This window comes from Solanum tuberosum, unplaced genomic scaffold, assembly GCF_000226075.1.
Source record: "Solanum tuberosum cultivar DM 1-3 516 R44 unplaced genomic scaffold, SolTub_3.0 scf00032, whole genome shotgun sequence".
Taxonomy (NCBI): domain Eukaryota; kingdom Viridiplantae; phylum Streptophyta; class Magnoliopsida; order Solanales; family Solanaceae; genus Solanum; species Solanum tuberosum.
This window is the reverse complement of record NW_006238958.1, coordinates 2132317-2150402: the sequence shown is the minus strand read 5'-3', so window position 1 is coordinate 2150402 and position 18086 is coordinate 2132317. Positions and strand designations below refer to the sequence as shown.

Here is an 18086-nt window from a genome sequence, read left to right as displayed (position 1 = left end):
ATCTATTCCCGCCCCCCCCCCCCCCCCCCCCCCCCCCTCAACCTCTGGGGATTCCCATTTATAAAGTCAACCTACAAATCAAGAAAACAACCCCATCTAATCCAAAACTCAAAAAAAGGAAGCAAAAATCATTTGTTAAGGTAAAAAGATTTGAGTTTTACACTCTTTATTAGCTCAAGAATACTCAAAATGGGAAAAAGATTTGATTTTTATAATTTTTATAGACTCTTTATTAGCTCAAGAAAACATAAAATTGGAAAAAAGTTCCTTTTTTTTTCTTCTTTTTTTGGTGGCTTTGTGAGTAGAGAATTGTGTGTTTGCCACTTTCCTATTTACCCCATTACTATATTTAGATGCTTTGTGACGTAATTCAAGAAAATGTTAAAATAACAATCAACTTGCAAAAAGGAAGACAACTTTTCCACACGCGCTGGGAATAGCGCGTGCTGCAACTTGATAAAAGTGACGTAAGAAACTTCATGCATAAAATAAGAGAATGTGATTGGGGCGTGTTTATAAGTCATAATTAGAGCGCGTGAGAGATTAGTAATAGTTTAATGTTTTAAACATTATGGGTAATCAGATTTATGACAAATTTTTTGTGTAGTTTTAGGTAGTGTTAAATACAAATCTCAACTCCACAACCAACACATTAGGACCACATTTAGGAAGTCTATTTTAATTGCAAGTTGGAATTAACCAACTATATTTTTTTAAAGATAACTATGTGTAAGCGAATCACAGTTAGTAATCTGAGAAATAAAGCAAACAACTCACTTTAATTTACATGAATAACATAATATTAATCAGAAAAATACGAGAGAAACTTACTAAGACAAGTATAATGATACTGAATCAAGTTGGATGCATCTTATTCTCATGACACTACTTGTGACCTTTTATTAAATAAGCCTTCAAAATATTGAGATTGCTTTTGAAAAATCTTTGCATACGCCATTACACTTGGGATGTAAGTTAAAATTGCAATGAATTCTCAATATATAGAGAGTTTATTTGATTGATCTAGATTAAGAATTAAAATGTAATTAATTGGTACTTTTGGTTTTAGTGTGTTTGATCAGGAGGACTGGCATGAATTGTCAGAAAAGAATATAGTTTAAATTTTGTCAAGAAAAAACAATGGATAAATAAAATATCACTCAAAAAGAGAAGAAAAAAATATGGAAACATGTGAAACTCCATTGAAATGATAACCCATCTTCTTCTTGTTAATTTTCCATTTTTTTAATGAAAAAATAAATAAACATTTTTTTTTACTAATTACCATTATTATTCTGCTTTTAGTTTTCTTCTTCCATGTTACTTTTGATTATAAATTATAAAATCCTTTCTTTCCTTTACTACAATTATTGTTGTTGTTATTATTAATTGTATTTTTATGTCAAATATTCTAAAATTAACCAAAAAGAGACTCCACTTGCTATTATTTATTAATTATTAATGTAATTAAAGAAATGGAACCAAAGAATAATGTAAAGAAATAGCAAGTTGTTCCATCAAACTCACTTTGGAATCATCACTGTCCAAATTAAAGGGCCCTTCACATGCTAATCCTCTAATTAACAAAAAATAAGCTTTCTTTTAAACATAATTAACAAAGACATTAGTTTAACAATACCAATTCCAAACTTGTGACACTATACTTTCAATTGTAACGGATAATAATTAAGTTGTAACTGGTAAGTCGTTTTGTAACACTCTAGTTTAAATTGTAATGGTTAATAATTGAATTGTAAGTGATAAGTCACTGTTATTATTTATGTAAACTAATAATGTAAAAATTATTAAATTCATATTATTATTTTTGTTAAGATAAAAAGTATTAATTCCTACTCTGGCTGATAATGGAATTCCAACCACACAAAACATTTTTATAAAAAAGTTTGTTTTCTTTTTGGCTTCAAGTCAACATGATGACCACTATCTTTTAAATTATATACCGCTACTGTTTTTAAAAGTATTTGGGATCATACGTAATCAATATAAACAATTAATTAAAAAACTATAGATTTGATCCAAAGTATATAAATAAAAATAAAAATAATTATGACTCTCACAATCCATATAAAATAAAAATAAAAACAAAAATTTATTTTAAAGTGCATAAATCTAAACTTATGGTAGCAATTTAACTTGTATAATGCTTCATTACGCAATAGACCAAATCTGGCATGTCCGAATCGGACAAACACAATATGGCCCCTAACGTCATAATTTGTACTTTTAATGTTATTCCGTTTCGTTTCAATTTATTTGTCTTACTTTTATTTTTAATCAATTTAAGAAAATATAGTACCATTTTTGTTCTTGATATTTTTTAATATGATAAATGGTCTCATTTTTGTGAATTCTATATTCTATCAGATTAAGATTTCTAAAATGAAAGAAAGAGAATATAGTATAAATATATTCTACGATGATGCTAGACTAGATATAAAAATTAAAGCAAGAAATGTTTTTGGCATGTAGTAAAAAGTAAGATTATATTAGACCTTACTCCTTATATGTGATACAAATATGAATCAATCGAGTGAATAGGTTCCGCAAATGCAATATGATTAAAACTACAACTCAAAAAGAAGAAGATATTATTCGTAGTAGTTATAATATCAACCATGACATGATATTTTGTCTATAAAAACATATTTGTTAAAGGTATATTTAGAAATTTAAAATTATATTATAGCAACTTGCATTGTGGGTTGTTGATTGATATTGAGCATCACACTATTTAATTAACAATACTTTTATTTATATTACTTCTACAATCAAAAAAATTACTCTTAATGTTTCTAATTTTGCGTTTTGGTTGTCAAACTTGAGAAGTTCAACTATCAAATTAATAAATTATAATTACTCTTAACCTATGACGTATTAAGCCTATTTGATCTGAAAATTAATTTTGATTGTCTATTTGACCTTGAGTTTTTTTTTCATTTGACTTTTACTTAAATAATTTTTAAATTATTATCTTAATATTTCCTTAATTTGCATGAACATATATTATTCATAGAATGTAAAAGTCAAATTAATATCTTATACTCCATACGCAATCAAATGATATCAACATATTATGATGAGTATTATCTTGTATAGTTTTTACAAATTTTGAGAATTTAAATGCATTTTAATACCATATTCCAAATAAATCCAACTTCAATTTGATGTCCTATTTCTATTCATGTGATGTGGGATTTGAAGAGCGTAAAATGTATACATGTTGTACTCCTTTCTGGAAGATAGAAAAAGTGTTTTCGATAGACTCTCAATTCAAAAAAAAAAAAAAAAAACCAGTCCAAAGCATCTCATTTGTACTTCATATACAAGAATTCTAAATAAGAATTCAAGACTTAAAAGATGAATTCAACTAGACGTGTTTTCCCAAGGCGTAAGGAATAATACACAAAGGATAGTCTGGAAACGCATGTAGTTCACCAAGTGAGCTTAGTCCTCCATCTATGTATCAAAATATTAAACGACCTTTAAAATGAAGGTAAAATACATATGAAAATTCCTCAATAAAATTTTTCATATTCGATACTTCTGAATTCAATTTTGTAAGAGCTTTTGTGCATGTTCTTTAACACCTATAACATATTTTAAGTGATTAACTTATCTATGCACAATTACACGTATATTATTTTTATTTGAATCGAAACCATCTAATATTATCATTAAAAAAAAGTTAGTCCCCACGTAGTAAGTTGACAATATAAATAGTTGTACTTAGTTGTGCAATCGTGATTACCTATGCAATTAGCTTTAGCCCCAACCAATAATATTAATTAAGTGTTTGCATTGCACTCTTCAACGCTTATCTTCTTGTTTTTTTGACTTTATCTTATCATATTTATGTACCTAATTATTATAAAAGTTGATTATTAAGACTATATTAATGATAAAGTGGACAGGTGGCACCTTCTAATTGGTCAATAAGGATTCTACTAAAGATACCAAAGCAAATTTGTGATCCTACTTTATTCCATCGTATCGTATATCGATTCAAATTTTAGTTTTTCAATGAAAAATAATTTAACCCACTAAGCATAGGTATCGTGACAACAATAAACATATATACCTGATGTGGCAATGACTACTCCCTCCTCAATATATTTGCGTACACAAAATTTTGCACAAAAAACAATAAAATCGATCAATATATTATCACGATTGGAGGAATAAGTTAAGGTTGGCCTATATATTATCACAACTCGAGTGAGTGATAGGATGTCTTTCCTATTGCTTTGATATTTTAATCCATAGTTTCAATTTTTTTTGGTATATTGAAAAATAAATTGAATAAAGATCTTTAAAACGTTTACGACTTAAATCTGTTAGGATAAGAAACTCCATAACCTAAGTGTTGGGTAAAATTTACTCGTCATGATTATGTCTATCATTTGCTAGATTAACAACACACTAGTTGCCTCCCTCCATACATGTCAAATCGTGGCCTTGTTGACCTTCAACAAATATTTACGATCTTCAATAAAAAGTCTAATCGGATTGAGAATTAGCATACAACCCAATCACCACTCTACCATAAGAAACAATGTTTTCTTGGATTACTCCTTAATAGAACACAACACATTTGAGTTATCGCCTTCACCAAAGAGAAGCACAGTTCATGCAAAACATTGCAATATTTATCTCTCTTTGGATCTACATGGGACGCGGACTAAATGAACATCTAAGGGAAAGAACTCAGATCTGTGTGTGTTTCATGAGTGACTTGAGAAACGGATAGAGACCTCAACCCAACTGCAGGAAGATCTTTCTTTCTTGCCTGCAATAACAAAACCACCAGATTAGCCGATGTACCAAACTAGCTGTCCCGGTGCCCATGATCTGTATCTCTCTCCTGGCTGTTTGAAGTTGTTCTCTTTCTCAATGATGCACTGAAAAAACAACCATATTGAATGAGTTTCATAACACTTTCGATGACATGTAGATTCCTACGATATCTGAAGTTCAAAATGGAAACTCAACCTAAACATCATTTCCAAATACCAGCAAGCCAAACTTGCCAAAGACTGATAACCATATTCAACAAACAATGAGAAAAACAGGACTAGGAGGAGTGGGCAATATCTATATTCAACAGTGGACTGGATGAAGTTCAAATTGGTTGGACAAATCTGGTTCATGAAAATCAAAGTTCAAAATTTCAAGCTGAACAACAATTCAACAAAGTATCAACTGACCACGCTCTTCGGTCAAGACACAAGGAGGAAAAGTGAAGAATATCAATATCCTACAGTGGACCAGATAAGGTAAAAAATTGGTTGGTCACAACTCACACCTGATTTATGAAAATCGCCTTCACACCAAAAATTCAAGATTCTCAACATAATTAATAAAAGTAAAGAGTGCATCACCTTGTCGTGCTTCAATGTCAAGGCAAGGAGGAACTGTTTAATTCTCTGCATAACAACAAGGACCAAACCTTGACAGGAGATAGTGCAGCATCCAGTTAAAACATCCAAAGAGTTAGAACAATCCACATATGCACCATTAGAGTACTGAGGGAACCAAAGGTCATTTTTCTTCACAACATGGTGTCATAATCAGATCGAAGTACCTACTTCTGCCTTTCTAAGTTCACATATACATACACACCACAACAACTAGTGTAACAACATGCTTGAAACTCTTTTTCCCTGTGAAATAGATAAAACATTATTACTTTAGCAATTCACTGAAAAATTACAGTGCCAACAACTTGCAGGGGAAGCATGCACTATACCTCTTCATTAGTGTACATGAAATTCATGAAACCTTCATGGTGATTATAGTGACAACCACACGTCGGAGCATTGAATAGGGGCTGCAGATAGTTTGGCTCGAGGCAGGGTATGAGAATATCCCAGTCAGGGAAATCTTTATCATCCGAATAGTAAATATCAGAGACAACAATGGCAGAGCAAAAAGCAAGCTGCTCGTTGGAGAAGTTGCATGTTCAATAGTCAAAGAAGATTATGCTACGATGGCTAACAATTTCTTTTTTGAGAAAGATAACAGTACACTAATCATCAGCACAAAGGCTGTGTTGGGAGTCATATTTACAATTACAAACGAAAGTAGAAGTGTGACCTTGTTCTCTTACAAGGATCCTAATAATTCTAATAAGAGTTTTAGCTTCCTCTCTGTGATTTTCTTCACATTAAAGTTAAAGTAACAAAATACAATTCATTTTCATTCTCTGGGTGGGGCTGCTTCAATCTTCAAAACACCTTGCATTCATTTCCTTCCACATATTCCACCATATGCATGCTGGGGTCTCCACTTCTTCTGCCTAACTACCTCCCACATTAATCCAGCACATCATATGATACCAAACAATTTCTGAATCTGCTTTATTCCATTGTATGGCATGTTCTAATTCACTGTACTCAATCCAACTTTTTTTTTCTTTTTAGAAAGTCAATCAAAACTTAAAAGTCTCAACACAGAAAAACTACACACTACCAATATCAGGAATTAATACAGATTCCCCACTTATCATTCAAAATTGAGTTCATCCTTCACCAATAGCAAGCATAAGCATCATCGCGATAACCAAGTGTGTTCGTCCTAAATGGAGTGATCAATTGACTAATTAGATGTGAACTATTTCATTTAACCATATTTAGTGGTAAGCGATGCTATTTAACTATATTTAGTGATCAATTGATAACTCCAATTACATTCTTAACTAAGTTGCTCGGACTCTTCACTTTTGGTGCCGCACCCGCGTCGACACGACATGGGTGTGGGTTTGGGATCAGTGTCCAATTAGGTCAACCGATTTTGGGTACTTTGACCAAAATCAACGGGGAAAGTCCAGGCAGTTTTAATGATTTCTGTAATAAATACAAAATCTAAGGTGAAATTGAAGAAAATGGAATACCTTTTATATAGAAATTTCTATGTCACTCATTTTCCTTTAATCTCATTCGAAGATTCTCCTCATAATATCTCATAATTTAGGTTTTATAACTCTATTTTAGATGTTTTAATTATTTTTAGGCGAATCCCCGCACCCGTATCCATACATGAATCCATATCCCGAATCTTAAAAATTAGATCATGAAGGATCCGACCTCTGGATCCGCACCCGTATCGGACACCCGCACCCGAGTCCGGACAACTTAGATTCTTAATGAAGTAGATAGTAATTTCATCATAACTAAGAGTATTCGTCCTAAATGAAGTGATTAATTGACTAATTTGATGTGAACTATAACATTTAACCATATGTACTATCAACAATATTATTTAACTATATTTGGTGATCAATTAATAACTCCAATTACATTCTTAATAAATTAGATAGTAATTTCATCATGATAGATGATCAACTAAGATCTATGTTGCCACAACCACAAATTACAAAGAATTCATCACAATTAATAAGCCCACCTTAGGGCCCTAATACCTGATGCACCACCCCATACTATCTGCATTCTGACACTGTGTTGTCATGCATCAAAGTATCTGGAGTTGTCACACTAGTTTCGATTATCAAATGTTCAATTAAAGGCAAGTGAGTATGATGCGCATGCGACACGTGACCAGTGTCATTTTGGGGAAGATTCTCTTTCCACCCATTAGAACTCATCGTTCATTGAGCAAATTTTCTGACAAGTAAATTAAACATGCCACTTTGCTTCATTAACTTGGGAAACAACTCTAAGATACACTTAATGTGACAAAAGAAATCCTCCTCTATGTAAACTAATATTGCCAATTTACCATCATACACATTTATGACTCCCTCCTTGATCGTGATTTTAGAATCACAAAATATTTTTTATCCAAGCTCATTACAGTCAAAATCCTCTTAGCACCACAATCCAATGCCAGCCACCTAGGAAGGGTCTCTTACCTCTACAATAATTGTGCATCTCATCATCCCATATAAAATCAGCAAGTAATTGCTCAAACTGCCTGGCATCCAGAGTTGTCGCTTCCTCACTCAACTCTTAGTATCTCTTCATGAAACTATTGTAAAAGTTGAGATCCAAAATTCTATCTTTGAGATCATACTACTCAGTGAATTGGATGTGCCTCACACGTATGAGCAGTAGGATTTCCAAAATTTAGGACGAATACACAGAGTTCCAAAATTTAGGTGTTGGGAAGTAGCTGCAGGTAGTAATTATTCAAAAACTATTGGAGATACCTACTCTTTGAACTGACAGAGGTAAATATAGAATCTAGAGTTTATGGGTTCAAAATGAATGTGATCTTATATGTACACATTTTAAATATTTTTTGCATATATATACACACACAAACACATAGATTCACACTTATCAAATGATTCACAAGGGAATTGTAGGCTGCAGTGAAAGTTACTCATGTTATTAAATACAATTACAAAATGGAAAGACTTGTTGCTATCTTTTTGCTCATTTCTGAATGTCTCAGATTGAGAAGTTTCAAGGGAAAGTAATTTTTCAGAATGGTTATTAAATGACTTCTGAAACTCCCATTGTCAGTTAATAAGCAGTTTAAGCAACTACTCGTATTTATCTTACAAATAGCAATTTAGAAATCCCAGCATGTTGAAGTATAAATAGTTCCTTAATGTAGAAAAAAATCCTCTCGGGAACATCAAAACACATATGATTTGATTAGTCCAATTGCTGTTTGCAATAAACATAATACAAGCTACAGAAGTTGCAGACCAACCACAATAATGCTGACTAACTGAATCCCACAGACAATGTGAATTCCAGTTACTTCTATAATAATAGAGCCCTAGGTGCAAGAGATAGCAAAAGCTATTCAGGTTTAACTACTGTCAGTAATAAGCCTCTTTTTTCATTTCGGGAATAAAATGCCAAAAAAAGGAAAATCTTTACTTGGAGAAGAATGCCGCTAGCAGGAAGACTGAATAAGATGATACTTGGGCAGCTGCTTGAAGCTTGAGCGAGAAAAGCTAATTCACACCCTTAGAATCTGAAGCTTGTTGGAGAAGGCAATGGCAACCCAATCAGGCTGAGATGAGGACCACTGAAGCTGCTCGATTTCCGCACCTGCAGTATAAGCCAGAATTGGATCCAATCCACCTTCTATTGGCTGACCCATTGAAGAGAGATCCCAGATAAGCGCCTGCGAGTCATCACCAGCAGTACAAATGTGGCAAGAGCTGTGAGGAGCCCAGGCAATGGCATTCACACTAGCCTGGTGCCTCTGTAGTTCCACCACCGGAAGTGTAGGGAAACGGATGTCCAAAACTACAACCTTAGCACTGTCCATTATTATGGTGGCCATATACCTAGGATCCTGCTTGTTCCATCCAAGGCGTACAAGAGGAGTATCCGGCTCAGAACTCTCATAGATTATCGTAGAGTGCTCCTTATCGCGAAGATCAAAAACCCTAACAGACCCATCAGCTGAAACAGAAGCAAAAACTCCAACCCCACCCCAAGCAATATCATAAACCTCCTTATCATGAGCAATTAACTGGGTATCCACAGTCTCCCTCTCAATATCCCATATAGTACAGGTAGTATCAATACTCGACGTACCAATCCGCCTCGGCTCAGCTTCATTCCAGTCAAATGAGGTTAAGGGACCGGAAAACTCACTGTTCCGGTTGTTATTAAGAAGACTCTTGATTTCAACCCGACTATTATCACTGGCGACCCGCCAAATCCTGAGATAATCACTAGAGGTAGCGATAAGGTCCGGCTTCTGGCACTCCTTATCAGGTATGAAGATAACTTTCGTAGGCGGATACGGGTGCTCAAATGAGAGTTTCGGGTCGGACCGAATCTCACCATTGGAGTCATCAAGCTGCACAATCTCAACTCGGTTCGGGTACTGCTCAAGCAAGCTAGCGATGGCGAGACGGTACTTCTTATCCTTGCGAACACTCCAATTCATGGCGTATATGTGCCATGGAGCCTCGTAGGTGTAGATCTCGGAGCGTCTCTGCTGTTCGTCGGAGCCATCTTGCTGGTTCGGATCGCTGCTCACTCCCATTTCTGATTTCTTCTTCTTCCGCCGCCGCTGCCGACCGAATTAGGGCTTGAAAGTAACAAAGATTGGGAATTTAATTGATCGGGGAGAAGGAGGTGAACTCTAAGATTTAAGAGCCAAGTCCAGATATAGTTTCAGAAATTACACTTTAACTCCTTTAGTTTTACTAATGTTTATGCACGTACGACTATTTCCTTTTAATTATAAAATCAAATAAGGGACACGTGTGCCTCAACTAGGCGATAATTCACTGTATTGGTTCGGTTTTAAGTATTATCGGTTTGATTTATCAGTTATTAAATATTTTAAATCGATAACCAAACCAATAAGATATTCGTTATCGGTTTTCGGTTTTCGATTTATCAATTTTTGGTCTTTAACGATTCGGTTTTCAGTTTAACCAACAAGAAAATGCTTTCAAAACAAATATATAACTTGTCCAACAATTTGAAGCGAAATAAAAAAGAGAGATAAAAAATTATTCATTGAGTGCAAAAATTATGCTTAGTGTTGTAAAAGTATAGTAAATACTCATAAGACTAACTCTAGTCGTTGCCTAACCCTTGCCGTCGTCATTGAAAACCCTACCCATCGTCGTTCTTAGTTCTTTAGGTTTTGACATGGTGAACCTAAGACTAAAGTAATACTAAAACCTAAAGGGTAAATGCAGAAAGCAGAGTTAAGTAGTGTTAATTGTGTAGATTCCTTATAGTTATAGTCTAATATAGTGATTATATTAATATTTTTTTGTTTGATATTTATGTATGACTAAAAATTAAAATAGTAAACTATTATATTCTTAATGGGTTATCGGTTAAATCAATAACTCAATATTAAAAAAACAATATCGAACCGATAACCCAATATTTAAAAAAAAAAACCCATTAAATAACCGTTAACCCAATAACACTAAATCAATAACACTTTTTTCTATTTGATTTATCAATCGGTTTGATTTTTGCACACCCCTACTCACATCTTACTTAGCGCCTTACGTAATAATTCATGTCCTATATAACCGTCTTATATGTATTATGTCATACAGGATATAATACGTATATGTATTTATTCAATTTTATAGTATAAGTTTAAGTATTTACTCATGTATGCCTAAAATCATAGCGTATATATGTCAACTGATACCTAATTAAAAGACATATTTATGTACTATATCTAATTACATATATTAATCCCAATAAAATGTAAGACTTTATCTCTGTTACGATAAATCATAAATACAGAAATAAAAACAATAGTTGGACCAGAGAATGTGATTGCATTATAAAAAGAAATAAAAAAAATAAAAAACTCAAAATTTAAATAATTTTCAATTTGATACTGATGTGGCAATGACATGGCACTAAGGTGGCAATGAAATGACCCATGTGTAATGCATTTGTCATTGTGAGACTGGTATTGTAGTATTTAAATTGAAAAAATTCACTTGAAATATATTAAGAAGGGATATTTAAACGTCCGTGTAGTTTAAGTGTTAAAGTAAGTTGTGGCGGCAAGTTCAGGATTTTTTTAATGTATTTTCTCTATAGATTATTTGAAAATTACGTAAAAAATATAATAAATTACAATAATTAACAATTTAGAATATATAGAACACATATAAAGAGTTCGATTGTTTCTCAAAATTCCGTTAGTACGTACCACATAAATAAACCAAAGAAAATAAAATAATAAGTATTTATTAAAAAATACATAAAAAAAATATTTAAATCACAATAATTAATAACTTAAAATATATAAATATCATATTAAAATTAAATGACTTTCCAAATTATATTTGTGTCACATAAATTAAAACAAACAAATAATATTTATATTTGTTGGGCCCGTGCGAGCACGGTTTCTGTATCTAGTATTTATAGATAGCCCTCCATTGTGTAGTAGTTTAGAACATCTTCTTTTCAAGAATATTACTTCATTCTAAGTCGATGCTTAGGATCCAACTGTATATTCGTTATCAATATGTATATCAATCCACGTGAAATGATATAACCTCTTTGTACTATAGAAACACCCACTTCATGAGACTAAAACGTTCAATTTATTCAAGTGACAGCAACGTCAGAACTAACACAAGAAAGTTTGTTGGTACACAACCATACTACCAACCAAAACAAACATTGTTTTCTTGGATTACTTCTTCACTACAGCAACACATTTTCATCTTCACATTGTAGGCCTTATATTGAGACGAGACGCGAGCTTCTGACCAAGAGACTTGTCAGCCTGCAGCATATATATTCATGCATAACAAACATTGTTATCGTTGTGTCCTTCAGGATAAATGCGGGATTAAAGAAGCATCTAAAGGAAAGAACTCTGACCTGTGACCAGTATGAGATCCAAATACTGCGAATTTCATGAGTGGCACGAAGATCAGATAGAGCATCAACCCATCTGCACACAAATCTTTCTTGCCTGCAATCACAAGGCCGGCAGATGAGTAACTAACTGATATGGGTGGAAAGTTGGTGACTGAAAATAACAAAGGAACTAGACTACCTGCCCGGTGCCCAAGATCTGTAATGTTCTCCTGGCTGCTTAAAGTTGTTCTCTTTCTCAATGATGACCTGCAATATACTCATCATGGTTTAATATCAAGACATGGAGGAAACAAGAGTAAGTAAAACGGAGAATATTTATATCTATGAAAGTTAACTTTGCACCAAAAAATCAAGATTTTTTATGTGAACGAAAAATAAACTGCATGTCACCTTTTCGCGTTTTCCTGTCAAGACACGAGGAGGAATAGGGTACTGCTCTGCATGACGACAAGGATCAAGCCTTGAGGGGAAATAGTTGACCTGAAACAGCATACAACATCAGGTTCAAACTATCAATACATTCACTCTTAAAGTAGTGTGGGAACCAAAATTCGCAACTGGGCTTCATAAACAGACCAAAGTACCTTCTCTTGCCTTGCTAAGTTAACATAGACAACGGAACAACTAGTCTAATATGATTAACAACCCTTCTCTTTCCTTGTGAAGTGGATAAATATTTCTACTTTAAACAATCCACTAAAAATATTACTGCACCAACAACCTCATAGCAAGGATGTACTATACCTCTTCATCACGGTGCATGAAATTCATGAAACCTTCATGGTGATTATTGTGATGAGCACACTTGGGAGCATTAACTGGGAGCTGCAGATAGTTTGGACCAAGGCGGTGTCTCTGGGTATCAGCATATGAGAATACCCTAGTTTGGAGAAGCTTATCATCCGAATAGTAAACACCAGGGACAATAATGGCAGGGCAAAAAGCAAGCTGCTCATTCTCTGCAAAGAAGTTATCGATGTTCTTATTCAATACCAAGCGACCAACTGGCTGTAATGGCAAGATGTCCTCAGGCCAGATCTTGGTTACATCTAAGGGGTCAAAGTCGAATCTGTCTTCATGATCAGGATCAATAGTTTGGATGAACAGTTTCCACTCTGGATAGTTCCCAGCAGAAATTGAATCATAGAGATCCTTGGTGGCATGACTATGATTTGCTCCACCGACCTTAATAGCTTCTTCATCCAACAAGCATTTGACTCCACAAGTTGGCTTCCAATGGAATTTCACATACTGTGCTTTCCCAGCTTTGTTGATCAGCATGTAGGTATTAACACCGAAACCATCCATGTGCCTGTAATCTTGTGGAATGCCCAGATCATCAAACAGGAAACTGAACATATGAAGACTTTCTGGATGGTGAGAGAAGAAATCAAGGATCCTCCAGTTCTCCTGAATGTGGGACTTTGGATTTGGTTTCAGGGCATGAACCATGTCAGGGAACTTCATTCCATCACGGACGAAGAAGACAGGGAAGTTGTTTCCAACCAGATCAAAGTTACCCTGAAATACAAAAACAAGCACAGATGCAGAAGTAAAGAGAAGTGCAGTACGTTTCTTCAGCCACGAACAGAAGAAAAATACTGAACAAACAAAAACAATTCACGAAAGCAGCACGTTCATGTTCAGCAAACACAAAAGAAGTGCAGTGCCTTCATTGATCAGGAAACAGAAAATGGCTATTAAGTAAATGGTTATTTCCATCATATAAAATTCATAAGAACAAGAACCAGGGAACAAAGGACACTTGATACACTTTATTGATTTTGAACACTCCCTTTTACAAGTGAATACTCCCTTCAACATCGTATTTTTTCAGAATCCATGAGTGATCAAAACCATCACAAAACAGCACCAAGCGGTGTTTGGGCTTATAAACAGTTGCAGTTGGATTTCATCGAGATTGAGATTATTAATCTGAACAAATTCATATGAGCAATAGTGTTGCTGTCTAAAATTACTAAAAAGGACCAAACAAATGGAAAATCATGCAAATTAGGCATATCACTAAAGGCTCAAACCAAACACTTCTCACATAGAATAAACCTTTCTTCAACCTGTTCTACAAAATCAGTTGCTGACTCCAAAGCCAGGGAGAGATGAAATATAAGTTTGTGTTTCAGCAATGCTCTCTTACCAGATTGACAGGCATACAATTTAGGGTACAGATAAATAACAGTATGACAATGAAGACATTGCAAGATAAAACTAGCATCTGATTAGAAATTACCTCTCTGGTGTAAAATTTTACAGCAAATCCTCTGGGGTCCCTGAGGGTTTCAGGGCTTCCACGCTCGTGGATAACAGTAGAGAACCTCACAATAACAGGTGTCTGGACCCCAGGAGCTCGAAGAAAATCAGCACATGTAAGATGGGATATATCATGTGTGACCTCAAAGAAACCCTTGGCACTGGCACCTCTGGCATGAACAACACGCTCTGGGATTCTCTCACGATCAAAATTGGCAAGCTTCTCCAGCAGATGATAATCCTCGAGAAGGATTGGCCCTGAAAAAAGAATAACAAGTTTCAATATTCCTATCCATGGTGTGAAATCCACTAAAACTGGAAAATTATGTAAATGTTATTATGATATATCAGAAAACTACAGAATTTTATTTGTACTGATCTCATGAAAAGCACCTCTATTACACAGGACAAATTGCATGATTTGAAATATGCAAAGAGCTATTTAGCCCTTTAATCAAGTTCTACCAATTCTTGCCGGAGTCAAATTATTCAAATGACATAGAAATAGTGAAAAGTCATAATCTTGTAGTTCCCATCACAAATTGTTTCCATCTTTCAACCATCTACATTTTCCTATCTTATTACACTATTTTCTGCTGACCATTATGACCAATGTTACTCATACCATGTTAAGCAATTCTTCAAAAGAGTGGAACATCAAGGAATATATCCAAGAATAAAAACAGTAAGGCAACTTATACCAAACTGACCATCTAGATCACACACTTTCTCTAGCTGAGCATCAAGGAGGACCAATAACAGGCTAACAAAGCAGGAGAACAGTAGTTCCTGTTTGTTTCCATATATATGTATTCGTAATGATCTACACAAACGAAAGATCGCTAACAAGATCAAGTGACACATTCACTTTCTGACCCGATTCAGAAATACAAATAGGAACATATGCACCCAGAGATGACAGACACTATATTGTCTAAACTTATAACATCTAACCATTTAAGTAGCTAACCAAATGCATGTCCCTAAAACAACAAGATATACCATACTGGCATCTTGTTTCCCACGCGCACAAAAAGTCTAGCCATTTAAGTAGCTAACCAAATGCATGTCCCTAAAACAACAAGATATACCATACTGGCATCTTGTTTCCCACGCGCACAAAAAGTCTAGCCATTTAAGTAGCTAACCAAATGCATGTCCCTAAAACAACAAGATATACCATACTGGCATCTTGTTTCCCACGCGCACAAAAAGTCTAGCCATTTAAGTAGCTAACCAAATGCATGTCCCTAAAACAACAAGATATACCATACTGGCATCTTGTTTCCCACGCGCACAAAAAGTCTAGCCATTTAAGTAGCTAACCAAATGCATGTCCCTAAAACAACAAGATATACCATACTGGCATCTTGTTTCCCACGCGCACAAAAAGTCTAGCCATTTAAGTAGCTAACCAAATGCATGTCCCTAAAACAACAAGATATACCATACTGGCATCTTGTTTCCCACGCGCACAAAAAGTCTAGCCATTTAAGTAGCTAACCAAATGCATGTCCCTAAAACAACAAGATATACCATACTGGCATCTTGTTTCCCACGCGCACAAAAAGTCTAGCCATTTAAGTAGCTAACCAAATGCATGTCCCTAAAACAACAAGATATACCATACTGGCATCTTGTTTCCCACGCGCACAAAAAGTCTAGCCATTTAAGTAGCTAACCAAATGCATGTCCCTAAAACAACAAGATATACCATACTGGCATCTTGTTTCCCACGCGCACAAAAAGTCTAGCCATTTAAGTAGCTAACCAAATGCATGTCCCTAAAACAACAAGATATACCATACTGGCATCTTGTTTCCCACGCGCACAAAAAGTCTAGCCATTTAAGTAGCTAACCAAATGCATGTCCCTAAAACAACAAGATATATCATACTGGCATCTTGTTTTCCACGCGCACAAAGAGTCACAAGCTAGAAGGAATAATTGTTCTTATCAATCAACTACGCCTTGAAATACCCAAACTAGCTTCTGTTGGCTGTCAACTTATCAACTCTCTTCCTTTACAAGGTCAGGAATATGTTGTGGTACCAAAAAATAGAATAAAAAAGCAAACTTTACACACCAGAAGAAAGATAATATAAGTTAAAAAGTACCTCTAGTTCCAACAGTCAAGGAAGAATTGTTGTTATACACTGGAGCACCAGAATTAGTTGTCATGAAGGGGGAATTGGCAGCACTTGAAGGACGATACTGCATCAAATCTCACAATCATTAATCATGAACCTCATATGTTCAAATATAATATAAACCAACCAAAAATCCTCTGGTCATGCTAATAATTCTAGCTCTATCAATTTTCAAAAAGTTGCACCAACAAAAATATAAACCAAAATTCACGTATACCCTTACCAAACCATAATAGATACGAACGCATAACTTGATTTCTCAAATAGTTATTAGTATATCATAAAGTACCATTAGAAAAAAGTTGAGATTAAAAAAATAATCACTTTCTAAAATAATAACTATTGAGTTAAACCTCTGAATTAAACGGGATAAAACTGAGGTTTCTAGATCAAACTACACATAAACCCGCACTTTATTACAAATCAACAAAAAATGGACCCAAAACACCATAAAACTAGGGCAAAATGTGCTTCAACCACCAAATTAAACCAAAAAAAATTCGAAACAAACCAAAAAAAAAAAAAAACGGAATCTCAATTTCCCTACATACGTCCTTGACATACCACAATCAAAACGTTAAAAAAAGAAGAAGTTTCACGACAGATAACAATCCACAAAATCAAATTAAACAACAAACAAAAAAATTTCCTTTTTTGGAAAATCAAAAGAAATCTACTGCAACAACACAGATCAAATTGAAAAAAAAAAAACACACACACACACAAAAAACATATAGAATCAATAAAATTCTTCAATAAAAATTGAAAAAACAATACCTTGTAAGGATCCATGGCGAAAAAAGAGAAGAAAATTTAGACCGAAAGAGATAAAACTGAAGAAGAAATTTGCGTTATTTTTTTTTGGAGGGTGTAAATAAAAATGAGCTGATTTTATATTAATATATAGATCTTGTAGGGCCATTTTTCAACCGCCTAATTCTCCTTTTTTGGCTCGCCTTTCTATTTTTATCATTTAAAAATAATATCCATTGCTTATCCACTTTTTCTTATTAGGGAAAAGGTCCTGATTTACCCCTAAACTTTATGATTTGGAGCTGATATACCCTCCGTTTAAAAAATGGCTCATATATGCCCCTGCCGTTATAGAAATGGCTCATATATGCCCTTTTACTTAACAGAATTTTTTTTAATAAATTAAAAAATCATTTTTTTTACTTTAATTTAAGAAAATGTCATGTGACTTTTAAAATACCCCACTTTCCACCATACCCACCCGACCCAATTGGAAACAATAGAAACCCACCCGCTCAAATTAACTTCACCCATTTCATTTCATGGTTTCCACCTCAACAGAAACAAAAATAATTTTTTT

At 34.2% G+C, this 18086-nt stretch overlaps 2 protein-coding genes across 2 annotated transcripts; both read right to left on the bottom strand.

Annotated features, from left to right (window-relative positions):
* Positions 1 to 8570: 8570 nt before the first annotated feature.
* LOC102598578 (WD repeat-containing protein LWD1) lies at positions 8571 to 10097 on the bottom strand. Its single transcript, XM_006342073.2, has one exon. The coding sequence runs from the start codon at positions 9994 to 9996 to the stop codon at positions 8953 to 8955; it is 1044 nt and encodes a 347-aa protein (XP_006342135.1). The 5' UTR covers positions 9997 to 10097; the 3' UTR covers positions 8571 to 8952.
* A 1847-nt stretch (positions 10098 to 11944) lies between these two features.
* On the bottom strand, positions 11945 to 17633 carry LOC102598238 (catalase isozyme 3). The gene is made up of 8 exons (XM_006342072.2): positions 17531 to 17633; positions 16721 to 16817; positions 14584 to 14861; positions 13080 to 13856; positions 12726 to 12815; positions 12514 to 12581; positions 12336 to 12429; positions 11945 to 12237 (listed from the first exon to the last, which is right to left on the bottom strand). The coding sequence occupies exons 1-8, from the start codon at positions 17543 to 17545 to the stop codon at positions 12178 to 12180; spliced, it is 1479 nt and encodes a 492-aa protein (XP_006342134.1). The 5' UTR covers positions 17546 to 17633; the 3' UTR covers positions 11945 to 12177.
* Between the last annotated feature and the right edge of the window lie 453 nt (positions 17634 to 18086).

Coding starts and splice junctions, on each gene's coding strand:
- LOC102598578 (XM_006342073.2), bottom strand. CDS start 9,996: ATGGGAGTGAGCAGCGATCCGAACCAGCAAGATGGCTCCGACGAACAG.
- LOC102598238 (XM_006342072.2), bottom strand. Junction 12,582..12,725: donor TGACAGGAAAACGCGAAAAG/GTGACATGCAGT, acceptor AGTATATTGCAG/GTCATCATTGAGAAAGAGAA. Junction 12,430..12,513: donor AGATCTTGGGCACCGGGCAG/GTAGTCTAGTTC, acceptor TTGTGATTGCAG/GCAAGAAAGATTTGTGTGCA.